General features: G+C 40.3%; 2 protein-coding genes across 5 annotated transcripts in view; both read left to right on the forward strand.

The window, feature by feature from the left end:
- Positions 1 to 5,968, forward strand: part of slc8a3 (solute carrier family 8 member 3) — a 133,975-nt gene extending 128,007 nt beyond the window's left edge. For all 3 annotated transcript variants that reach the window (XM_026151343.2, XM_026151346.2, XM_026151347.2), the window contains one exon: positions 1,322 to 5,968. In XM_026151343.2, the coding sequence (XP_026007128.1) occupies positions 1,322 to 1,698 (377 nt within the window). In that variant the 3' untranslated portion in view covers positions 1,699 to 5,968. The remainder of the gene's footprint in view (positions 1 to 1,321) is intronic.
- A 527-nt stretch (positions 5,969 to 6,495) lies between these two features.
- On the forward strand, positions 6,496 to 26,517 carry map3k9 (mitogen-activated protein kinase kinase kinase 9). 2 transcript variants are annotated; one of them, XM_026151388.2, is made up of 11 exons: positions 6,496 to 8,175; positions 9,392 to 9,805; positions 15,288 to 15,468; positions 18,244 to 18,392; positions 18,708 to 18,883; positions 19,409 to 19,649; positions 21,503 to 21,625; positions 21,758 to 21,923; positions 22,055 to 22,167; positions 22,540 to 23,316; positions 24,272 to 26,517. In XM_026151388.2, exons 1-11 carry the CDS (start codon positions 7,788 to 7,790, stop codon positions 24,724 to 24,726), a joined length of 3,183 nt encoding a protein of 1,060 aa, XP_026007173.1. In that variant the 5' UTR covers positions 6,496 to 7,787; the 3' UTR covers positions 24,727 to 26,517. The 2 variants fall into 2 exon arrangements, with proteins under 2 accessions (XP_026007173.1, XP_026007174.1); XM_026151389.2 differs by having other exon boundaries at positions 6,827 to 8,175; positions 21,782 to 21,923.
- The last annotated feature ends 5 nt before the right edge of the window (positions 26,518 to 26,522 follow it).

Here is a 26,522-nt window from a genome sequence, read left to right on the forward strand (position 1 = left end):
TGCTTTGATTTGTTACATGAAGTTATTAACAAGGTTTACTTTGTCCTTTTTTGCCTTTTTTGCAGAGTTACAAAGTCTGCTTTAAGAAGTTGAAAGGGTTGCGGTGGAGAAAGTCAGATGTTTGTCAGACAGGACTGAAGGTTTAGGAAAAGATCATGGTTTGGGTTTAAATACACTCTTTTGCAGCCTTAACTCTGCAAACTGAAAAGTAACACTTACCGACTGTGTCATTACCCACAGCGTCAGGAAATTTACTCCAGCGGACACCTTATGTATAATCAGGAAATCCCAGCAGCTTTGAGAGGGTGTTTCTTTTCTGTGTTTTGCTGTTGTTGTCATTATTTTTGGGCCTTCGGTTTATGCTTGGATTTGCTTAAAAAGCTGACTTCATGTAGTTCTCCCCATCAAACCTGATTTAGCAGCATTTCAATCAAAATCTAATGTTACCAGTACTGAGTCAAAGCAATTAAGATTAGCTTTGTTAAGACTCTTTTAACTCTTTTATCCACAAATATGTACTGCTCTAGAAAACGTATAAATGAAATGCCATAAAATGTTTTTATTTTTTCTGCGCTTATTTGAAGCTGTTGCTGTGATCAACACTGTAGCCTCACACTGTGGAGTTTGCGTGTTCTCCTTGTTATTGTGTGGATTTGCCACAGTTTCCTCCCACAGTCCAAAATAAAGAGCGTGCATCTCAGGTTAATTAGTAATTCAAAATGCAAATAGATAAAATTCTTAAGTGCATAGAAAATGTGCTGTATGAATTTATATGTGAAAAGGACCAAATTTGTAGAGCTTTGTATTGCGCTTCAAAAGGTTTGTAAGATTAGAAAAGGGCTATGAAAATGCCTTCCCATTACCATAAATGAATGAGGAGAGAGCATTAACTCTAAAGCCTATTCATTGTCCTGTGCTCATTCTCATTTCTTTATTTATCTTACACTGAGCCTTAGTGCAGCCCCTCAGTTCAACTTCTGTCTAGAATAAGCAGTTTTAGCTCCCTTCTCCTTCCCATTAAGGCAGCCTTCTTCTGATTGGCTGCCCCTCCAAAACCTCTGAAAAGACTAAACAACATGTGGATGACTCATAGCCAGAGCTGTGGGGATATTGCACTGATTGGTATCATATGGAGCAGAAATAACTTGGTCTACAGTGTACTTACCTTCCTCTTTACGTCACTAATCTGCTGCCCACCAGCACAATTAGTTCGTGTTTAAATTCAGCTGCTTTCACCATCACAGCTTTTGTGATTTATCCACAACATTTAAAATAATTAAATCAAATTAAAATATTCATGACAGATGGTTTCTCTCTACAGACACCTTTGCCAGTAAAGTAGCAGCAGTCCAGGACACCTACGCAGACGCCTCCATTGGGAATGTGACTGGCAGCAACGCAGTCAATGTCTTCCTGGGAATCGGCATGGCCTGGTCAGTGGCGGCCATTTACTGGCACATGAAAGGGAAGCCGTTTGTGGTGGAGGCCGGCTCGCTGGCCTTTTCTGTCACTCTCTTCACCATCTTCGCCTTCCTGGCCATCTCGGTGCTGCTTTACCGGCGCCGGGCCCACATCGGAGGAGAACTGGGCGGGCCCCGGGGACACAGACTGGCCACATCAGCCTTCCTTTTCAGCCTCTGGTTTCTTTACATTCTCTTCTCCAGTCTGGAGGCCTACTGTCATATAGAGGGCTTCTAAACAAACAAAAAAAGACTCCAGTGTGACACAATACAAACATACAGGGGTTTAAAGTACAACTTTAGAGGTAAAAGAGTGAATTCTCACTGTGGAATTTAGGTCAATCTTGTATGGAAAGGACAGGAGAGGGTTTTCCTTTACACCTCCCTACTCCTCTTCCTCTCTCAACCCCTTCTGTAAGGATGCTTGGAGGTGTGTATCCTGCCCTCTAGTGCCGACAGGCCTGGCTGATAAAGAGCGACCCTGAGCCTGTGTGAGTGTGCTTACAGTTGGGATTGGGATACCACCGAGTACAGAAGATGGCGATGCCAATAGGTGGTCCTGCATTCCACTGGAAGAGACTGCAGTCTTATATCCGGAGAGGGTTGAGTTAATCAGAGGTCTATATTTTTCTCAACATCTGACGAGAATGACTTTTTTTAAAAAACAAAAAAGTATTTTGGGGATAAAAATGCAAAAAATAAAAGAAACAAAAAACGAACACACAAGGACACAAAGAGGAATCAAAGAACTATTTTCAGATCTATGGAGTAACAAATGATTATAGTGAAAATGGGAATATGTTGTTGAGTGACAGTGGGATGGATTCATAGTATTTATTTTTATTTGCATAGTTTCCTAAGGAGCACGGCAGAGTTGTCAGAAATTACACGAAGAGGAAAATCAGCAGCGACAGCGTCCGTTCATACTGGCAGACGAGTCACCATTCAAACAGGAGGGGAAGAGGTGGACACCGTGAACATGGTCAAACTGCCCTGAACATTACTTCCGTACTCTAAACGTATCTATATATAATATATTTCCATATTTTCTGTATATTTTGAATATTTGTTTAAATGTGGTCACCTTCTGCTCTAACAACAGAGGCTGTGGCTAAGTGGGAGGGGAGGGTGGGGGATAAACTATATAATGGAACGATGTCTTCACATTTCTAAGAGTTATGTATCTTGCCTAGGTAAAAGTATGACATTGTATTTTATTTATTTACTGATATCTTGGTCTCACTCAAGTTTTCACCTTTTCAATCAGAAATCTGAAAATAGGAAAAAAAACAAAAAAAACGTGTTGCTGCAGAGATAAATTCAGAGGTATTTTTGTACTTTTCCTTCCATGCACTTTGCTGTATAGTTCGACTTCTGGAGAATTCTACTTGTACATGTGCAAAAGGCCAATAAAAAGGTGTCGTTATGGACTGAACAGAGTGCCTGTGGAGGGAAAGGCGTTTGCTGCAGCTGCCCACAACCACCAGCTCTTTGCTCTGCTGAAGAACGTGAGCGTTTCCTTCTTATATGGTGCATGAGCTTTTATTTATTTATCTATTTTTTTAAGCTTCATTAATTGATTGGAATCATGGAATTAAGGGCTTTCCAGGAGCACATACCCACTGAATTTGGCTAAGATCTCTCTTTCAGGTATCTGTACAATCACAAAAAGCTTTCTCCTATGGATTGGTTGTGCGCTTAGCTTTTTAGCTATACCAGATGCCCTTCATTCACCATCACATGGTTACATTAGAAAAGGTCCTTCAAAGGTAATAGGTTTTGTGGGGTTTCACTGATTTTTTTTCTGTGACACTTTGGTTAAAGCAGACAAGTTTAAGTTTAGAAAAGACTATTATTAGAGTTATAATCCATCCATGTCAACCGTGTCATTTAGAGCAGAGGTGTCAAACTAAAGCCTGGAGGTCAGAATGGGCTATGTTTGGCCTATGATGTAAAATGGGTTTGACATCCCTGCTTTAGGTCCTTCAAGCATTCAAACTACATATATTTACAGAGGTCTACAGACACCCTTGAAATTACTTTAACCAATAAAAAACAAAGTCTAATATTTAGAGTGGAACATTTAGGTACCTAATCTGCAACCAGCCACCAGGTTGTGAGTGCAATGTCGCCCATCGTCGACTGTTAATGATGGGCATATCCATCCTCACATCATCCATTGGTTGGTCTCGTTATGATGACATGAGCTGGGCATTATTGCTGTTGTCTTCTCTGTGTTTCAAACCAGGAGATGATGAGCAAACATCTGACAGCAAACTCCTGATATCCTGGATAATCCCCCATCGATAACTCAGAGAATAAACTTCATGTTTTATTTAGTATTACCTGAAACTAGCAATCAGCCCATGAATTCATCATTAAGTGTTCACTGGGGTTACAGAGTGAGGATTTCAGGGTTATTTTTTCTTCTTGCTCATTATACATCCACAAAAGTCACCCCCTGCTGGTCAGTTCATGCATGGACTTGACCATCTTTTATAATCTACTTGAGCTTGAAGGCTGAAATAATAAAGTATGTAATAGCTTTAGAGTTTTCACTTTCTTTGAATTATCACTGAATATTTAAAGGAAAAATTTGTTTACCTGACGTGTGCAGAAGGCTAGCTTCATTTCCGATTAATTGCAGGCATTTAGCACAAATGTTCAGTTACTAAAACTGCTAAAATACTTCATTCATTTCAATACACTTTCCATAAATTAATTTCATAGTTAAGAAATGGTCATTAGTGCAGCTTTGAAGTAATTAAATGTTTCTTTGCCAAAGTCTACAAATGTATCCTTCCTTAGAATTATTATTACTGTATTAGTTTTGTATGTGTTGCATAATTTTGGCCTCCTTTTGCTGTAGTCACTATGTAAAGAGCAAGTGTCAGCGGTTCTCCGTTTGGGGTGAAACTGCTCAGCATCGAGAGCTGTTGGTGTGGGCGTGAGAGCAGCGGGTAGCTCCAGGTTGGATTTGAAAGTAGCCCGATATTAATAATGAACTACGTTTAACACATGACTGGTGCTTTGTTTTTAAAACAAGAGTTTAAAAAACTACAGAAACTCCCAAAGTGTCAGAAAACATGTTTATTGAATAATTTGAAAGTGTATGTGGGAATTGATTCTTGGCTAATTTTAAAATCACCCAAGAGATTACCAAAGAGGAGGTGGGATGCAACATCTGTTTTAAAGTATATAAAGAAAAAATATATTGGAAAGAAAAAACGTTTTTTTAGAGTAGGCGACAGTAAATGGCAGTAACACTGTATTTCCACAAGGAGGATGTCAATCTCCAGTCCCTGTGGTTGTTCCTTCTTTAATTTCTCAGCACTCTCCTCCTCTTCCTCAGTGTTCTTCCTTTGTGGTGAGCAGTGTTGTAAATACGTCTCGTGGCTGAATCGGATGCTCTTTTCCTGGCCCTGGACCACACATGCTCACCTCACGCTATCTCTCTTTCTCTCACACTATTTCTCTCTTACATATAAACACACATACGCATATATTCAATGAAGAGCGATGGGTCCACTGCTGCACAATAGGGAGGACAGTTGGAGGGGCTTGCTGTCCCAATTCAGATGCAACACAAAACAGATAATGTACATAACTTTCAGTGTATGTTTACATAGACACAGTTTGGGTGTCCTGGGGGGTAAAAAGCATGACAATACAACTCTCACATCTCATCTACAGGTTATCTGCAGTCGCTTCGTCTGAGCCAGTGGAAGTGTGAAGTTTTTATTTCTTTCTTCTTCTTTTTTTTGCAAGTCACAGGGGGTCACTTTGTTATCTGTCCCTTTGTAAAAATCCTGCAACAGGAAATATTTTGGTCCTCAGTTGAACAGGTATTCATGAACAAAAGGAAGTGCCAGTGTTCTTCCTTTTATCCCTGCCGTTAGTGGCTGTTTATATTGTTCATTTGGTTGTGTTTTTGGTTTTATCTGCCAGGACTTATTGAGTTGAAACGTTGGCCAGTGTGTGTTTGTGTGCTGTGCATGTTGCCGTGCCGAAGCCAGGCTGCGCATCCTCTTCACACCCGTGTGCACAGATGATGTGCACGCCGATGATGATGCTGTTGTCGTCACGGGGACGCAACTCAAAATTGGTTCTGTCATTTTGTCGTATTAATACATGTCTTAAGTCTGTAAAAAGAATTAATTTTTTTTTTTAAAAACATAATCATACAAATCACTTCTGAAGGCACCAGTCTTTTTTTCTTCTTCTCTGTCTATAGGATGGCATTGAAATATCACCGTGCAGTAACTGGACTAGTGGTTGATGATGTTGTAAGACACTGTGGAAGGTTTCATTGATGAGGTGAATACTGTTCTTTTAACTTTGTTTTTGTGTAACAGAAAAGGGGCACGTTTTAATGGATGGGTATGTTTTCCTGGCCTGCAATGAGATGTCAAAAATAAAAAAGCAAATTTCCAAAGTGTTTTGAGATTAAACAGTTTTGTTCTTTTTTTCTGTGAAATAAAAAAAATGTTTTCTGGTTCATATGCAAACATTGGTTTCACTCATTTAAATCACCAGGAATCCAGCAACAAACCAATGATTTCATTAGAATTCTGATAAGATTTCAAGGCTCTTGTGTTAAGTTGAGTTTGACAACACAAGAAATCTCAGTACATATCATGTAACTGCAGCTTTAAAGCATATTTCTAGTATTAGGTTGTTTAGCCACACCTCAAATTGCCTGCTGTTTATGGTTTAATGTTTATCCTGATGCTGTTAAAGAAACCAAGAGCCGGCAGTAGAGGAACTGCTTTGTTAGCATTTTTCTAAACCTCAGAATCTTCCAAATTTATATTTGACACTTCTTAAAGTCAGCACTGAGGAAACACAACCATAAGCAGATAAGAAGCAACTTCTAACAAGGATTATTGTCAATGTCTGTATATTACTCTTTTTGGAAAACATTAAATCAAAGCCTCCTTGAGAATCTAAAACTCTTTTTTTCCCTTTTCTTTTGTTTTCTTTTCTTTGTATCATTCTTAGTTCAATAAATCCATCATTTTCTTTCCCACTCACAAAATAAATGAAGTCTTTGTTTGCTGCTTCATAAAAATAAGCCTGTTAGAAAGAGCAATTGTCTAATAAGCTTGCATAATATTTTTTTCAACTATATCAAAATATGGAAGCTCTTTTGTGCCAAAGGAGGAAAAAAGGATGCAGATGATTTTTTTTAACAATATTTAGGCCATAATTTTTTATTCTTTAATCTTTCCAGCTATTACTTCATATTGTTTATTTAGTGAGGTCAGATTTTAAGTTTTAGCCTCGTGCTTTTGACTTTATCATTCTTACAGGTTAATTTTAAACTGCTTTTGACATGTTAAGTAAAAAAAAATATCGAAACTGAATAATGCTGTTTATATTTTCCATGTCTTTTCTTATGTTTGGGTGTTGGGTTTCCATCATGTCAGTCATCGTGTTTTCACATTATTTATTTACATCCATGTTGCATCCGTGCAAATACAGGGTGCAAATTAAAACTGCAAGCAGCTTCTTATAAAACGTGTCAGGAAGTGGACTGAAGCAGAGGACTCTTGTTCACACTTGTTTTCTTTTGTTCACTTGTGGTTTCCATTCAGGCTGAGAAAACAAGTAGATCACTTTTATTGCATTTCCACTATGGAGACTTTCTAAAATATAACATTTAAGGATAGTTATAGTTTTTGCAAATAGGCTGGAATTAATTAAATCAATATAAAAGTGGGTTGCAGAATGCCAGCTGATTGGATTTCAGCTATCTATATACACTCATTCTTTAATCACATTACTAAAATAGTGAGGGTTGTTATGTTGTCTGTTTTCTTTTTGTTTTTGTTTTGTTTTGGGGTTGTTTGTTTTGTATTTCAGGAAATTGCGCATGGAATTTAACCCTAACTTGAGTATTTTTGTTCTGGTTTGTTTGGTTTTCTGAAGGCAAACGACTAAATAAAAGGACACTGTCTTGGGACAAGGGTGGGAAATAAAGTGTTGTTGACGTGTCTGTGCACCAATAGGACGCCGGGGATGATTCCCACGCTGGCACAATTGGCTTAGAATAAAGACCACTGCGTCCGAGAAGTTGCAGCGATGATTGGGTGTAGGATTGTGCATTGAAAATAACCAGGCGCTGCATGTTTGATAGCAGCCAGCTGAGACTGAGGGGCGTGCGATGCAGCAGGATGGTGGTTTCCTGCAGTGTTTGTGTGCCGGATTAGCCGCTACTTAGCTCCGTGTGTGTGTGTTGTAGAAGCAGGGCGCACCGAGCCTCCAGCCAGCCGCGCCAGGTGGATGCGCCTGCAGTGATCCAGGTAGTCCCTATGGATCGCGTCCATGGATGTCTTCAAACCCGCTTTGGACAGTAGTAGTCCTAAGGCGTGCGTTTCTTCAACGGAAGAAGCAGAGGAAGATGTCTTTCGCTGGCCCACACCGGCAAATGGCATCAGCGCCGCGCCGGATACGGGACCAGCCGCACCGGGCTTCTGGACGGCCGTGTTCGACTATGAAGCGACTGCGGACGACGAGCTCAGCCTTCGAAAGGGGGATCTGGTGGAAGTCCTGTCCAAGGACTCCCTGGTGTCAGGAGATGAGGGATGGTGGACCGGTATGATAGCAGACCGGGTAGGCATCTTCCCGTCTAATTATGTCAGCAAAGGCACCGGCATTCCGGAGGAAATACGGGCCACTTCAGAACAGCAGTACCCCGTGCCTCCTTTGCACCGTGAGTATCCCACTGTGCTTCATACTTCTGCTAATGAAATAAATGTGCTATCACTGAAAAGGAGCACAGGGCTGCAGTCTTTTCTCCTATCTTTTGTCAGAGGGGGAAAACCACGTAGAGTGCTGTGTCATGGTAGGCGCAGTGCATTCCTGTTGGCCTAGAAACAGGATGCCCCAAGCATCCTTACAGCTTCAGGACCGCTATTCATCACAGGGCCTTTCAAACAAACAGTGATGCACCCCACCTCAGTTCTCAAATTACAACGCACAAAGTGTGCAGGATACAAGGCAGGAAGCCTGTCACAGAACTGGAATCCTGTAGATATTCTTAGATGAAATTTGAATGATGTTATGTGCTTCAGAAAGGATTTTTTGTCCAGTGTCCAGGTGCAAGAGAGAAAGAAATGTAAAATTCTTCTCTTAGGGAAAAATAAAAAGTAACTTCTGGAGGGAAATGTAGGGCCAATGCTTCAGAAAGATACACTGAGCATAATTACAAGTAGCTATGTGTACTAAACTGTGAAGCCCTAAATGAAAATACTCTTCCTTCTTATTGGCCTTTAAGCAATAAAGATGCTCCAAACACAGGTACAAAGCCACTGTTTTTTGACTGATAACTACAAATCTGCATGTGAGCATATGCAGGTGTTTTAAGGTAATAAAACACAAACTATCACATGCTATTTGGGCAGACCAAACCACCTCAGCTGTCTTTGTTAGCAGCTGTCTGAGTCTTGTTGACTTTCATGTCTTCATACTGAGGCAGCTGGCCTACTTTCACACACCTGAAATATTCATCAAGGTCAGTCTGCTTACTGTTAGGACTCTACAACATGAGCACATACAGCCTCAAACACTTAGTCTGTTCACATCAGCACACAGACCTTCTTTTCTATATAACCTGCATTTATTCCTTCTCCAGACATTCTAGCCAGATTTTAGGACAGATGCTTATCCTTGTGTAACAGCAAGAGGGATAGTTTCTGAATTTGGGGCAGCAGGGTGGCTTAGAGCTCTAAGAAGGCCTCCTTCAACTCAATGACCTGTTTTTATGATCCTTGCTAGCAAGCATGTACCTTGTTGAAAAGCAAAATGGGGAAATCCTAAAGGCTGCAGACAGGTTGACCCTGACTTCTAATGTCACTGGATGGCTGTAAGTACAAATACACTTAGCTGATGTTTATGTTTGTCTCATATGTGTCTTCTTTGTTTCTCAGTTCTTGAGATTGATTTCTCAGAGCTCACCTTGGAAGAAATTATCGGGGTTGGTGGTTTTGGAAAAGTCTACCGTGCAATGTGGCGGGGTGCAGAGGTGGCGGTGAAGGCAGCACGACGGGACCCCGATGAAGATTTGGAGCAGACAATGGAGAGCGTTCGCCAGGAGGCCAAGCTCTTTGCCATGCTCAGCCATCTCAACATTATGGGTTTGCTGGGAGTGTGTCTGCAGGAGCCTAACCTGTGCCTGATAATGGAGTATGCCCGAGGAGGCCCTCTCAACCGGGCTCTAGCTGGGAAACGCATCCCTCCATGTACTCTGGTTGACTGGGCTGTGCAGATTGCCCGAGGCATGCACTACCTCCACTGCCAGGCTATTGTCCCCATTATTCACCGGGATCTCAAGTCCAGCAACAGTAAGAGTCATCTCACTTTGCTTTTTATTACCAAGTTTAAGAACCAATGCTGAAAAATGGTGAAAAAGGCCAATTTTCATATTGTGTGTCTGATCTGAAAAACAGGTTTCCTGAAGAGAACATGTTTAAAAAAAAAAAAAGAAAGAAAGAAAGAAAAGAGTATCTGGCTTTGTTCTTAGAGACATGGCTTACTATTTTATTGTGAAATATTCAATTAATTGAACAACTGTCTGTGCCTTTGATGTCTTTCATGCATAAGTTATAGCATTCAAAGCAATAAAGGTCTGTGATACATCATAAGTCTTGCCATATGTGTGGGCAAAACGTGAAATATGCTGAAATGGACTTTTATTTAAGTCGACAGCATTAGTTTTCAGTATTTAGATACGATAAGGAATGTAATTGCCAAACAAAAGAGAGGCCAAGAAGTTATTATCTACACCCAGCAATGCCACGATTGCAAAGACTGACATGACTTTGTCACTGATACTAATCACTGGTGCTTAACACCTCCAAACAGCCCTCACCCAAAGATATATCATATTACAGTCTTTCTGGGACAATAATAGCTCTGCTGATGCACTATTCAAGTACCACATGAAATGAATTTTGAAAGTAATGCTCATTCTGTGACCTGCACTGCTTGTATTCACTTCAGGAATGAGAGTAGAGAGGAAAAGGAGTTTTCGTGTGTGTTTATGGAGCAGTTGTAATCTTGCATTTTACTCAACTGAATCACCTAAATCCCAAGCCTATTAGTGAGGATTTGCCCAATGCTCTGTCCCAGACTGCCTATTGGAGGCTCTGACAATACATAGCCCAAGCCTCTTCCCTGCCATTGGCTTGTTCTGCAGTGATCAGCTCAGACGCCGCACTTCAATAGGGTGCTTTAAAGCGTTAAAGTCAGTCTAACTGGTTACCATCCTGGGAAATTAGGGGAAAACCCATGTCCTCATCACGGTACAGGAGCGCTGCAGGACACCGCAGTTGTCATTTAGCTATTTCAGAGTTATGCCAGTGATTATTTTTCCCCCCCTCCGTTGTTTCTTGTGACTCAAAATTTAGTTTACCTAGCAAAGACATACATAACATGAAAGAATATCTATCTGTTTTTCTTTAGAGACTGCAAAATCCTTCCAAAAAGTTAAGATACTATCTAAAATGTAAATAAAACAATTTCAAGCCCTATATTTAAGTTTAAACTACTACAAAAACAACACATGAAGTCATTGACCTTGATACTAGGACTGCTACAGGACTGAATTTAAGCACCAAACCAACATCCCACAGATTCTACATTTTTTTATTAGTAATAGGGGGGGGGGGGGTCCATCAGTCTGCAAAAGACAGAATGGTCATATAGTTTGACAGTGAAAGAATAATATTTATTTTGTAAAAAAAAAAAAAAAAAAAAAAGATTCAGGGGAGTTCATTGTCTATAGAACATGGAGGACTTCAGAGTTTGAAGAACTCTCTAGATGCACAGGAGAACTCTGAAAAATAATTGATTGGCAGCAGTCTTCTGGCTCCCAGGTAAAAATTCTGTAATTAATTCACTGCTGACTCATATCACTGTTGGCATGAATTGTAAAAACCTTGGCGATTCCTTAATCTGATTCTTTAATTCTTAATTTGATTCTTAACAATCAAACTGTTCGCCTTTCAGTGCTGTGGTTTCTGAGTGAATGCCTAAAGGCCTATACTGTAATGCTCAGTTATATTTTGTATGTATTCTACACTGTTTCTACACAAACAGCTGCTTTGGGCCTGAGCTCATTTAAGATGTACTGAGCTGAATGGAAAATTGTCCTTTTGTCTAACAAATCAAAATTTGAGCTTACTGTCAGAAACCTACAGTCATTTAAAAATAAAGTACACCCTCTGGCATTTCCAAGCTTTCACATATCGGGAAAAAACAAAAATATCTGGTCTTTAGCAGGTCTTAAACTGAAGTAAATATAACTTCAGATGCACATGATATATGTCAACATATTACATTATTTATTTAACAAAAACTAAGCCAGAAATGCAGATGCAGTGTTTTTAAACTAAGTATGCTCCATGAGTCAAAAGCTTGTAGAAACACCTTCAGTAATATTAGCATAAAGTAATCACTCTCCATTTGACTTTATCATTATCTCACATTTTTGGGGAGAAATTTTGGTCTACTCGTGTTTTCAGAACAATGCTTCAGTTTATTGAGGTTTGCAAGCCTTCATTTATGCACAGCACTCTGATGGTCCTAGCACAGCATTTTAGTCCGGTTGAGGTCTGGACTCTGAACCGACCACTGTGACACCTTGATTTTTGTCTTTTTCAGCCATTCTGTTGTAAATTTGCTCCTGTGCTTGTCAGGTTACATGACCCACTTTCAGCCAAGCTTCAGCCTCACATTTGACTTTCAAATACTTCGGTAAACAGAGGTGTTCATGGCCGACTCAATGACTTCAAGGTGCTCAGGTCCTGTGGCAGGAAAAAACAACCTGTCACAGTGCTCTGCAGTTGGTATGAGGTGCTTGTGCCAATGCTGTGCCTGGTTTTTCCCAAACTGGCGCTATACATGATGGCCAAACATCTCCACTTTGGTCTCGTTTGTCCAAAGGACATTATTCCATTGCAGCACAGCTTACTGTAGCTATGATACAATGCTAATGATAGCCACATTCATTTTAGAGACAAGAGCTTTCTGCTGGAAAAACTTAAAGCCGAACTTCTTTCATTCTTTTTCTGTTTGCCTTACCATGAACTTTACAAGCTTGGTTAGCATGTTAAATGCTAGAGTCTGACACTGGATTCTCTGAGCATGGCACTGTCTGACCTTGAGCTGAATGTCCTGGGACATACATTCCTGAGAAGACTGGCAAATCTCTTGAATGTTTTTCAGTTGTGAATCTTTCTCACTGCAGAACGATGAATCTCAAATTGTTTGCAAATGGTCTTATTAGCCTTCACAAACTAATGGGCAGCAACAATTGCTTCTTTAAGGTCATTCCGAGTATCTCTCCTCCTTGGAATTGCATTGACATATACTTGAATGCTGCCAAAACTTCTGCTTTTATAGGGGAGATCACACATGCTAATGATCAATTAATCAAGTCGTGTATTTGATTAGCATAACTGGCTGCTACTTACTGGAAGCAGTAAGGGTGTACTGAGTTTTTCACATTCTGCATTTTGGCTTAGTAAAGCTGCTAAGAACCAAATATTTATATTTATATATATTTTGAAAAACCACTATGTAACATTCAAAAATAATAAGCGGTAAATAAATATGTGTAACTGTAGAAGTTAATGTAGGTGTATTTTCTTTATGCAATGACTGTATGCTGCCATCAAGATGACATCTCCAGGCGAGGCCTTTGCTTATTCCAGGAAGACAATGCAAAAACATATTCTGCACATTTTGGGAGATCATGGCTACAGGTGCAAGGCTAACTGGTTTACAGCCCACACCTGTGCATCACTGAAAAGAAAAGGGACACATTATTAAACAAAAAATACAACAAAGGGGCTTCTAAGCTGTTGAAATAAAAAAAAAATGCTTTCTGGTTCATATGCAAACATTTGTTTCACTCATTTAAATCAACCCTGACCGTTTTAAATATAAATTCGGCTCTGGTGTTAAGTTGGGTTTGACGACACAAGAACTCTCAGTACATATCATGTAACTGCAGCTTTAAACTGCAGTTGAGCAACTGAAATCCTTTTTCGAGCATGGGAGAACATTTCATTTTCCAAACTACACCAACTGGTCTTGTCAGGTTCTTCAGTTTCTTCAGGATTAAATATGATACAATTCAACAGTAAAGATACTCATCGTCAACTTTATTTCTATTAGATTCAAAATGAACACTTACTTAAAATGAAGACAGTTATTCTCCGTTTCAACATTAGATATGTTGTCTGTAGAACTTTTTTATGCATAGTAAATTAAACAGAAATTAGGGCATATTTAGGTACATGTATCTGAGTTTAGTTTAAGAAATTCCCCAATGAAAAATTCCCCATTTTATTCTATAAAGTAGGTCTCTTTAACATCCAGACAAATGAATTATAGTGATTAGAGAAGTGAGACACTGCCTAGTCACACGCTGCTGTGGTAATGAAGGGTTTGAAGGCAGCATCATGCAACTAATCCCCCAAAAAGGCAGAAAAGTTAAGATTTCTTTTTGTAACACAGGAACTGATCTATGTGGAAGTCTCATTTTCAGTCATACTTGCAGTGTTGGCCAGATAACTGTCTGGTCTAGAGCTGCATAACTCTGTTTACAAAGAAAGTTGGGAGTTCCTTGAACTATTGCACATTCTTGGTCTCCAGAGACTTTGTGTTTTTGGCCATCCTCAAGCTTCTCTTCTAGCGTGAAGTGTACTTGGTATGACTGTTTTTACAAAACATGGTCAAAACTTGGCCCATATTTTAAAAAACAGTTTTATTAATCCACCACATCCTATTTTAACCTTATATTCCATCGTTTGCTGACCTGAAAACCAGCTTAACTGCAACTCTTGCTTTAATGACACATAGCTTTGCTTTTCATTCTATCCCACTCGGCAGTATGCCATTTTTATATCTGAACACTTTCCACTGCCTCTCTGGCCTCTCCTTCATAGCCATTTGGTAGATGCTCTTATCTAAAGCACTGCACATTACAGTGAGAGGAGCATTTTTGGCCTCAAGGGGAATCAGCTGTGTTTGTTTCATGTTGTAGTTCCCTATCAGGAGTTACTTTAGCAATGTGTTTGGTTTCAGTTTCTTTGAAAACTGCCCGTCTAGCATTAGAGCCACATGAGCACCAGATGAAGGGGGTTCTTGATGTGCACCACAGCCTGCAGACACACCCTCCACTGGGCACGGCCACAGCAGATGGTCTGGCAGTGCAGAGCTGAATGGGGGAGAAGGAGCATGTGGTTAGGAGGAGTCCTGTTTGGCTTGCGCATGTTGGGATTGGGTTCTTTTTTTTTTTTTTTTTTTTTTTTATGCCTAATGGTGAAAATGGGTGTGTCACAGCAGGGTATTTGTGTAGTTTAAGCATATTATCAGTGTTTATTTGAGGTTTGTGCTGTTAAAATACATAATGAGAGGATTGTCACTGATCAAGGGTGGTGGTTTTCATCTCTGCTTTACTGGAGTAGCTCACCATTTCTTGGTTTCTCTGTTTGTTCTCTCCTTTTCTCTTCTCCACTTTTATCCTTCCAATCCTTTCATCATGGCCTCCCACCAACCGCACCCTGTTTTGTTCAATCATTACATGTCCAATTTTTTGCGTTTCCACATGCATTGTGTTTTATCATGGTACTCCTGCTGCTGCCTTCCCCAACATTTAAACATTTCTGATGGCGATTACTGAAACCTTTTATTTTTACGTCAATCCTCCCACCAATCTGCACGTATACCTCCCCTTCCCACATCCTCCAACCTCTTCCCCATCATGCAATAAAATTCCTTCATCACTTCCCCCTCCTACATTGCCACCCTGTCCAGTCCTTATCCTTGAGAGGGTTGAGATGGAAGATCTCAGCAACAAGACTCTGAAGATCACAGACTTTGGACTGGCTCGAGAGTGGCACCGCACAACCAAGATGAGCGCTGCCGGCACCTACGCCTGGATGGCTCCTGAAGTCATCCGCTCATCTACATTCTCCAAGGGTAGCGACGTTTGGAGGTGGGCAGGGGAGGGTGTTTTTGCAGGGAAAAAAACCAAAAGCATCATGTTGTGGAACTGGTCTGAAACGGTTAAAACACCACGCACTAGAAAAAAGTTCAGCCCGGGCAGCAGTTGCCATAGTGACAAAGCACAGACTGACACATGGGAACAAGAACATTATGTTGAGTTTTATGAGAAGGGTATACAAATGCAGTGCATGTAACCGTAGCTTTATGCACTGTGATGTTTTATGCCAACGGATAATGAGGAAGCAAAAAAGATCAATATTTTAAATATTTTTGCAATCACATATCTGATTTACAGAAATGTGTACAGAGAAAGACCTGCAACCCTCACACCCATAACTGCTAAGATATACTGCACATACTTAGCTCATGTGTTTTCATTTCCATATTTAATGTGAGAGCAGAGGTCCCATACATTCATTTCAGTGTTATTTGTTATGCTAAAAGTTGAAAAGGCCGGTCATCTAGTTGATTGATTTACAGTACTTTGCAGTCATGTTTTAAGCAAGACTATCAAGCATGTGGTGGTTTTAGCTTCTAATATATGAATATTTGTCTCCAGTGGTGTATCACTGGGTGTCTGGATCACTGGTCATACTAAATTAGCAATCTGAAGATGTCAGTGGATGTTCTGATCAACTGGAAGGAATATTTGTCTGGAAATAATCAGCAGAATATTTAATAAAATACATAACAATGCCCTGTTTATTTGGAGGATTTAGATATCATGATTTAGCCTTATATCCTCATTTCCATCTCCATGCTTTTATTCTTAAACTGTGCTCGAGTAACTGCATGATTTACAGGTCAAAATAATTTAAATTTATCTTTTGTGCTGTCCTTTGGTGAATCCTCTCAGTTCATGCATCTGAAATAGGCCTTTTTAGCTTCCTTCACAAACCCTTTAACCCAGCTTTCTTCTGATTGGCTGCCCTTCATTAACAGAAGGGTTACACAGTGGGTGGGTGGGTAGTCTGTGCTCTCAGCCAGAGCTGTACTCCTGAAGTGACAGCAAAGAGGATATCCCCACTCTGAGATATCATACAGAGCCAAGAGCAGTCTGAAGCCAAGTCACACCAACTCAAGCATCAGTGTATGTAAATGAGATGACAATTGTTCCACTTTGAATGTCTAATTTGGGTATGTCATTTCAGTGTGGGAAGCATATTGGTGGTGGGTTTAGCACCGTCAGCTTTGAGCCTGCTGGTCACCTGGGGCGTTTCTGTGTTGATTTTGCTTGATCTCCTTATGGATGCACGCGTTTTCTCTGGGTGTTCCAGCTTTCTCCCACACAAACATGTCAGGATAAAAAGTTATTTTTAAATTATGTGTAGGGGTGAAGTGTAAACAGCTGACTGTCTGTCTGTGTTAGCCCTGTGATGTACTGTCCAGGCTGTCTCCCACCTCTCGCTAGGGCTGCACGATTTTGCATAAAATGAGAATCACGATTTTTTGACTTAGAATTGAGATCACGATTCTCTCACGATTTTCTTTTCCAGTATAAATATTTATTGCACTTATTAACTGCACATCAACTTCGTAACAGTTGAGACTGAACATAAAAACAATAAATAAACATAAAAACAACAAATGTTCTGTATCACGCTCCGCCCTTGTCATTTGTTGAGCAGGAAGAGTGAGCACTTGTTTTCATGCAGAGTACGTCCCGGATCAAAATGCGGTACAATCGTCGTCGTCGTCCTTCTTTTTTTTTTCTTTTTTTTTTTTTTAAATCGTTGTCATTTGGAAATGAGATCGCACATAAGTATGAATCGAGATCGCGATTTTCTAACGATTAATCGTGCAACCCTACCTCTCACCTAATGAAAACTGGGATAGACTCAACCCTTCTGTCACCCTGGTTGGAAAGCCAGTTAAAGGAATGAATGAATGAATGAATGAATGAATGAATGAATAGACTTTAAAAATGGCTAATTTTCAAAGTTCCCTGACGTTATTGGATTAATAACTTGTTCACGTTATCACATATAGTGTGAGAATTGTGGGAGCCAAGACCAAGAAGTATGCATTATAAAAGTAACTCTTTTCTCAAGAGTGCAGACAAGAAAGGGGAATTATTTCTTCTTCCTAATCAATGTTCCACCCTGATGTAGCATAAACACAGATCAAATACAGTAATTCCTAAGAACAGAGGTCTGTTTTGACCTGTTTAATTGCTATATAGGTGAACAAACTGTGTAGACAGTCAGGTCATAGCTTGTGTCATTACTTCCAAGTCCTTCTGATTTAAATCTGTGAAGACTAACCTGTCATACACTGATCTTCACGCATTCCTGATTTATTTGATTTCTTGGTTATTTAGCTCCAGCATTAGTCACATGGATCTGTGAGCTTCTTTTCTGTCCTGTTGACATTTTCTCATTTTGACCTTTTTATATCTCACCTTGGTATTTACATGAGTGGTGCACAAATGCAGTGCCACACTAATCTTTTTTGACATTTATTCAAATAAAATGGATTTGGTGAACACTCACAGTCTCTTTCAGCAAGCATCGTACTTAACATTCATATATTCATACACACTTTTAGCTTTAGAGGCACACTGACAGATATTGTGCAAGTACTTCTGCATGTACATTAAGCTCCTTTCTCCTGAGAGCACACCAGAGAACCTGTTGATGTTTTTTTTGTTGTTGTTGTTGTTTTTTTCAGTTATATATCCAAATTGAATTCGTGAATCTTTCAGTTTCTGGGTTTTTTTTCAGCAACTGTTTTTTTATCTTTTCCTTTTTAAAAAATCTAAAAGTTATGGTGTGCTGTTGTGGGAGCTGCTGACTGGAGAAGTCCCATTTCGTGGTATCGATGGTCTGGCAGTAGCTTATGGAGTGGCGATGAACAAAATGGCCTTGCCAATCCCGTCTACCTGTCCTGAGCCCTTTGCACGTCTTATGGAGGGTAAGAAAAGAACATAATTTAATGTTCATGTGAAGTGTCGCCCTTCAGCTTAGATGAAAGGAATCACATATATATTTGAGATTCAGAAGCAAATATGTTAACCAGATGGTAGTTTGTTTTCCCAAACATACCACAGATTTTCTTTCTATTTTTTTTATTTTATTAAAAATGAGATGGTTAACTACAAGATTCCTGTGTGTTCAGATTCTGTGAACCATAACTTACAAGCATCAAACTTGCACAGAATATTTTATTACTTTCTGGAAACAGTTAAAGAGCAAATTTGCTTGGATTGTGTTTCATCTGGTGCCACAGACTGCTGGAGCCCAGACCCTCACTCTCGGCCACAGTTCACAGCTATCCTAGACCAGCTGACGGCCATTGAGGAGTCAGGCTTTTTTGAAATGCCAGCAGAATCCTTCCACTCTCTCCAAGATGACTGGAAACTGGAGATCCAGGACATGTTTGATCAGCTGAGGACCAAGGAAAAGGTAAAGATGAGAGGTCTTTGATGCAGGTAGTTTGGAAAATTGCTGGTTAGGATTTACAGTCATTTGAGGGGGGGGGAGTGCATTTGTAAGGTCAGACACTGGTGTTGGGTGAGAAGGCCTGGCTCACAGTCTCCCCTCTAATTCATCCAAAAGTGTTCTGTCGGGTTGAGGTCAGGATTCTGTGGAGGCCAGTCAAGTTCTTCCACACCAAACTTACTCATTCATGTCTTCGAGGACTTTGCTCTGTGCAGTTATGCACAGTCATGTTTGAACAGGGATGGGCCATCTCCAAACTGTTGCCACAAAGTTGGAAGCATGAAATTGTCCAAAATGTTTTGTTATGCTGATGCATTAAGAGTTCCTTTCATTGGCACCAAGGGGCCGAGCCAAACTCCTGAAAAACAACCCCAGTTTTGGGATGTCCTGAGCTTTTCTTTTTCCCATTCACTGTAAATACAGCTTTGTTTTTGCTGTACGTTTTAGTGTTGTTGTTTTAAATTCACCTCTTGTATTTGGATTTCCCAGGAGCTGAGATCGTGGGAGGAGGAGCTGACCCGAGCGGCACTGCAGCAGAAGTATCAGGAGGAGGCGTTGAGGAGGCGGGAGCAGGAACTAGCTGAACGTGAGATCCACATCCTGGAGCGAGAGCTCAATATCATCATTCACCAGCTCTACCAGGAAAAGCCTCATGTGGAGAGCAGGCAGGGCAAGTTCCGCCGCAACCGTCTTAAACTTAAGGATGGAAACAGGATCAGCTTGCCTTCAGGTAATGAAAACAAAATATGGTACTTAAACAAAAATCATAGTTGCACTATACAATATTTCACCCTTGATTGATTATAGCGAGCTGAAATGAATTTATAGACTCCGCCTGTATGTTTTGCCCCATTGTTTATGCAAATAGTTGTAATTATTACCAATTATATTTTTGTTTGTTCATAAAGACTCATTCCCATCAGCATGACAAGCACAGTGTTACATGATCAATAAAGTAAATCATACTGACAAGATCTTTAACAAATGTGTGGTTTTTGCTGCTTTTATTGCTCTTAGTTGGAATTTTTCTCATAAAAAGCTTTTTATATGGCCTCGTGATGACACTGAGACATTGCTTCGAGCTGTCTTCAACTTTGTCACTTGAGTCAACATAGCTGGGGTGTGGCGTCACACTCAGATGACAGATAATAGCAATAGTTTCCTCATGGGTAATCACAGACTATATATAAAAGATAGGTGTCACTTCCAAGCCCTACAAGTGAAGGCAGTATGTCCCAGTAAGTCCCTTTCTTTATGATAACAGAAATTCTTACATTTTTCCCTGAAATGGAGTAAGTTGCAGGAACTTGTCTCACTGAAACAACTGAAAATGAAAACATGCTGCAAATAATTAAAAGAAAATGGGTTGGGGTATACCTACCTTTACTTGACATATATTATCTTGAAAACAAAAGCAGTTCTGACAGATTTGTATAAAAAAAAATAAATGACAGGGTCTTTGTTCACTTTCTTGTATGTTTTTAATTTCACCAAACAGCAGGACATCAATCTTTTTCACTTCTTTACTTGTCTTTTCATTGCTCATACCGAGGCTCATACCAAGGCTACTGGCGTGTGGCTGGCTCTGAGCTCTGGATAGCTTGAAATTTAGCCACTTTTCCTTTGTTAGTGTCTCTGAAATGTTTATGCTCAGCTGGCTGGGGGTGATTTAGGTTTGTTGGTATGAATATTTTCGTGGTGGTCCCCCTACAACAGGGATGTGAAATGCATTTTATATTGTGGGCCACATACTACTGACTTTGATCATTAGTGGGATGGACCAGTGAAACTACTTGATTGCAGTATGGATGGCAAATTGGGGGGGAGGGTGTATTTATTAATAGAAAATCTATAAAACTGTAAATCTGTGTACGCCTTCATAATTTCAAATGGCATCCAGTGTGCCGGATTGGAGTCTTTGATAGGTCAATTCTGCAGCAGCAGCAGCATTTAAAAAAATAACCACAGCTAACTAAATAACAAAATTACAATAAGTACAATAAAAGAAAAATATTTAATTAGTTAGTTAATAACTAATTTCATTACAAGAGAAACTAAATCTCACTGAGGTCAAAGGCCAAAGAATAAAAATGGGTTTTAAAACATGTTTTAAAAGTGGACTCATATTTAACAACCCGCCCTACAGCCCTATTTTAACGAACTGTGTCTTCTTCACTCACAATGAAGAACTCGCTAATGGTCATAGCCACACGCTAACATGTTGTTAGAGAGTGAATGTGCACATGCATGAAACGGACTGGCTTGTAATCAGACAATCGGGACCTCTAAAAATCACTCAAATCAGTGAATGTGTAAAATGAATGTGTGATGTCCATCTTTTATACAGTATCTGTGCATAATGCTGTACAACTCTGACAATTTTCAATGATTTTAATAACATACGCACTCAATTATCAGTCCAGACATTGTAGAAATAAAGATTAATCAAAATTGTTCTCCATTACTGCTGCCAGCTATTCATGTATTATAATTCATATTACTTTTTTTGTCTTGGATTTGCATTTACTAAGGTACCGCATACACAATTAGAAAAACTAATGCAAGTCTGATTAAATATTTTAGATTTTCAGCACAAAATCACTGTGCAGGCATCTCCTTCCCATGATCGACGGAGGAGTTTGCTTAGCAGCGGTTCCAGCCCTCCCACTAGTCCACCGATGTTGCCTCGCCTGAGAGCCATCCAGCGTAAGCATAATACAGTTTTTTATTATTAAATTCCATAACTTAACTTTCCATCAAACTTGTTATTGGCTCGTGTAGTTTCCTTTTTTATTTGTTACTATTCTTTAAAACCCATTTTGCATTTTCTTTCTAAAGATTTAGCAATATGTCATTTTGCAGTCACGCCGGGGGAAGGTTGTACAGGTTGGGGTCGCAACACTTGTTTTCAACCTGATGAGGAGGAAAGTGAGAGGAAGGGGTCAAGAAAGAAGGGCAGAACTCGTGGATGTGGCCCCTACAGGGAGCATAGCGCTGATGCAAGGTGAGGAGACTGTAGTTTTGCTGAGGTTTTGTGGAGTAAGACTTATACTTTTTTTGTTGCATTCCAATATTGGAATTGCTTCCAGAGTTAAAAGGCATGATTTGGAATACAAAACCCTTTCTTGCTCACAGTGTGAAGCCTCCCCATGAGGGCAGCCGACAACGGTCCTGCAGTGCCCCAAACCTCCGCAGATCCCCTAGACACAGCCCAGCAGTGCCTGGAGTGCCAAGCCTTGTGGAGATGGGTGAGCAGGAAGAGCGTAGTAGATCTGTTTTTGTCTGACATATGCACACTCCACATTATATTAGAGGGAGCTGTAGCTTAAAGGTGGCAGGCTGGCTGGAAGTGAGCTATTTCACTCCCACACAGTTCTTAGTGGTTGGCCTGGCAGACTCACAGATGTGCATGTTTGCAGCTGTATGAAGATTATGTACTTTCAGCAAACTGAATTTAGAAAGATGGAGTTGAAATACTAATAGACTTCAGGTCATTTCCACTATTAAACATACACTATTGTTTCTGTCAATATATCAAGAAAGAAACTAGTTTTATGTTTATGTTGTTTAACCAATTAAATAAGTTTTATAGTTCAAACATGGTACTTTTTTTTTTTCAGAAAATGAAGACTGCTGCTTCACTACTGAACCAGGAGCAGCTCCTGGTCAGTCCTACCTCTGCATTCCCTTCCATAAGGAGACCCACACTGCTGCTGCCACTGCTGATGGTGATGGAGATGAATACTGCCTCAGCAGTCAGGTGCCAGGAACACCACCATGCAGGAAGAGCCCAGGTGGAAGCAGACGCTCTGAACTGGTTTTGCTGGGCTGTGGGGCTCTGCTTGCAGCCGTCGGGCTGGGCTACAACTTGCTAACGTTGGCCCAACCGGAAGAGCATATCAAACCACGCTGGGAGGGCTTTTTCCACAGAACGGGGAGCCAGAGGCGAAGCACAAGCCCCCCGACGCGCAGACTATTCCGGCGGGAAAGCCCGCTCAAACCGTCGGCACCTTCACTACCTGAACGAGGCTTACCCTCCTCATACACACTGCTGTCTTTATCATCAGTGTCTGACTGCAACTCCACTCGCTCGCTGTTGCGCTCTGACAGCGAGGAGCTGTTGGTCTGCCGCCCTGCCTCACCGCCCACACAGCCTCCTCTTCCCTCTCATGTCTCACAGCATCAGGCCATCCAAACTCCAATCAACCCACTGGTCAACACACACCTTGAGAGCTTCAAGCGCAACCCACGCCAGTCGCTCACACCCACACATGTTCCCTGCACCACAAGTTCCTCACGCAGCCTCCGTCGAACGCCATCAGACGGAGCCATCAAGAAGAGCTGCCCACCTAATAATCTGGAGCCATTACCGGAAAAAACAACATTAGAAAACGCAGGTAAAGTGTTGACTGTGTTGCCATGTTGTGACTATGAGTATGAATGGTCTGTGCAGGTTCTCAGTCATCTAGGTCTTAGTAATCTAAGGAGCTTGGAAAGAAAAGCAACTGGACTTCTTTAAGATTCTTGAAGACGTTTCACCTCTCATCTGAGAAACTTCTTCAGTTATGAAGCATGAATGGTTGCCTGTCTCTTTATGTTAACCCTGTGTCAGACTGGCGACCTGTCCAGGGTGTAACCCACCTTTCGCCCTATGGCAACTGGGTTAAGTTCCAAGTCTCCCCCAAGTCTGAACTACATAGATAGAAGAAAATGGATGGATGATGTTTTGTGGACTAATTGGATTTGTTTTTCTGGTTCCCATGATGTCTAACATAAATCTAAGGAAGACAGAAGCCTGGGAATCAGGATTAACAGTGTTAATTAAGCATCACCACCAGCATGTTGCTATTATTATGTTGTGATCATTGCATTAGCCATTAGCTGAAAAAAAACATAAACTGTGTGGAAAAGACAACATTTAAACAATCATATTTATTTTAATTAAATGTTTTCTCAGTAGGTAAAACCAAAGACAAATGTGGATGTGGCTTACAAATCTGCAAAGAGATGCTAGATTGCAGCTATATACTGCCTCCATTCTGAAAAATGTGTAGCTGCTAAAAGATTTTCTGTTGCAAAGTCTAAAAACCTGCGCCATTGCTCTATTACCTCAGTAAAAACCTTTCCTGTGATTAAGTGAATTCCCAGTCGGACCTCATAATGTCTTGTTCAAGCAAAGTTAATGAGTGAGTCACAGCATTTCTACTATGTCCATCATTTATATACAGTCTGTAGGTAAAGCATCCTTAATCGGATGATGTTGTTTAGAATCATTTCCCACTAGCTGATATTTAATAATAATATCCTAATTTTTTGCCAAACAATTAGCCAACTTTTATTCTGCTACAACAGGTGGCTTCAGAGTGTTAAAAGAAGACTGTTCAGAGGTCCCTCGGCTGCCCAATCCAAATGTTGTCTTCCCACCAACACCCCGCCGTCGCTGTCCTCCTGAACGCCCCAAAACCTTGGACTTTGTGGCACGACCTCGGCCTTCACCACGAGCGCGCTCCGATGTGTTTTGGGCAGAAGCTAGGCCCAGGGGAAACGGACAGACCCTAGGTAACGGCGACTCCCCTGCCCACACCTCAAGCACAGAGACTCCACCCACTGTAGAGTTCGGGAGAGACTCAACAGTGCTACCCACACCCATGGAGGCCCCAACACCGTACTCCCCACGCCGGAATGAAAATTTGTTGGATCAGCTGGATGAGGGACAGTATCGGGATGGAACAATCCCACTCTGCAGACCGGAGACGAGTCTTCCTAAAAACTCACCTCACCGCTACAAACCAGGATTCTGGTCATAACCCAGCCTGACCCTCACTGGTCCAACACAACATGGAGACTCTACCTGCTGTTAGCTTTTGGATGACCACAAATCTGGGTCAGTTGGCAATCTGGAATTTATTCACCTTTCTCCATCTACACAGTGGTCGTAAATGCTAGGAAGATATTTACTGTGAAAACACTCCCTTTCTGGCATTTGCTGCAGTAAATCTTTAAATCTTGCATCCAAAACTGCTCAAACAAAAAAATAAAAGAATTTGAAAATATAATCCGACCCAAGCCTGCTCGATTGTTCATTAGAGGAAAGAGATTTCATGTGTCATTTATTTTTTTTCTTTCAGACTAAAGTCAGTAATGGCTTTCACCTACATAAAGCTTTGCATACTTGTGTTGATTTTAAGATTGTGCATTTAATAAAGTGCACTTTTGAAAAGCATCATGAATGTAAAGCATCAGGTTTTCCCACTGTCAAAAACCTCTGGCTCTGCTTGTCTGTAAAAGCATTGTGTTATGTGAAATCCTCTGTTCATGTATATCACCCACTCCTGTTCTCATGGCAGATGGATTCCTGTTTTGTACTGACCACCTGTTGTCACCAGTCACTTCCACTATCCCAGTGATGGGGGATGTTCTAGTATAATATGTGCACTTCTTTGTATTAGCAACCTACAGTCTAGAAACGGTCTCCGTTAACTAATGTCTGACGTCGTCTCGAGCTCTGTATGGTGACCATAAAGAAGAATGTCACTACCGCTTGGGTTCAAAATAGAGACCATTCGCTCTCCTGTCTACTATTTGGTGTAACCCTGCAAGAGCAGCCAGAAGAGAAACATTTCTCCAAACTAAAAAGGGAACTTTGTGTTTGTAACTATGTAAATTGTCTGCCTCATAAATTGTTGATTAGGAAGATGATGTAATAAGGGATACAAAGTGGCTTTTAGGTTATGTGAGCCTCAGTGATGAAAGACTTCACTTTCAATCAGGCCCTGGTGGCATGTGGAAGTTTAGCCTCGGTTATTTTTATATTTGCGTTTATTTCATTGCATTTATTAATTAATTTATCTGATGTTTTATTTTTATATAATTTGTTTTATTTGCCTTCTGACACTTATTAATGATTTCCATAAATGTTTTTAGGGTTTTCAGTATCTGTGCAAATAAACACTCGGTCTGATCTGATGTTGCACTATTCAACAGATTTCATGACCACAGCTACATATCAAAATTAATTTCATGACAATTTTTAGTCATTTTATTAAATAAAAAATAACAAGGTAGCAGCTTTGAAATAAATAGGTGCTAAATGCATTTAAACTGGGATTTTCCTCACAGATTCTACTTGTTTTAATTTCCTGGACAGGGCAGTTTATAACAAAATAAAATATATTTAGGAATGATTTACTGTGCTTCTGCCAGAGGTTAATCCTGTTAATTGACTGTAAATCTACCACATTAAAATAGAGCAACACTTATGTGAAAAAAAAATGAACAGAAATATTCTCTGACTTCAGTCTCAATGCCTGATTCTCTCATTTTATTTCCAAATGTTAAGTGGCCTCTTATATTTCAGCTCTCTTTATTCTAAGTGTGACCCGATGTCCTTGTGTATGTGAATGCTTTTTCAGAATGTGCTCATGCTCAATGTAGAAACACGGTATTTCAACTATGGGCAGTAGTTGAAACAAACTTAAGGTGTCATGTCTGAAACGTTACCACGAATAAGCTGAACTGTTGCTCATGCTGGGAACAATACTGTTAATGACTGATTTGTATTGCACTGGAACACACTTGAGTAAAATCATAGTAAACTATTTAA

The sequence above is a fragment of the Astatotilapia calliptera genome, chromosome 19, assembly GCF_964374335.1.
Source record: "Astatotilapia calliptera chromosome 19, fAstCal68.1, whole genome shotgun sequence".
NCBI classification, from domain to species: Eukaryota; Metazoa; Chordata; class Actinopteri; order Cichliformes; family Cichlidae; genus Astatotilapia; species Astatotilapia calliptera.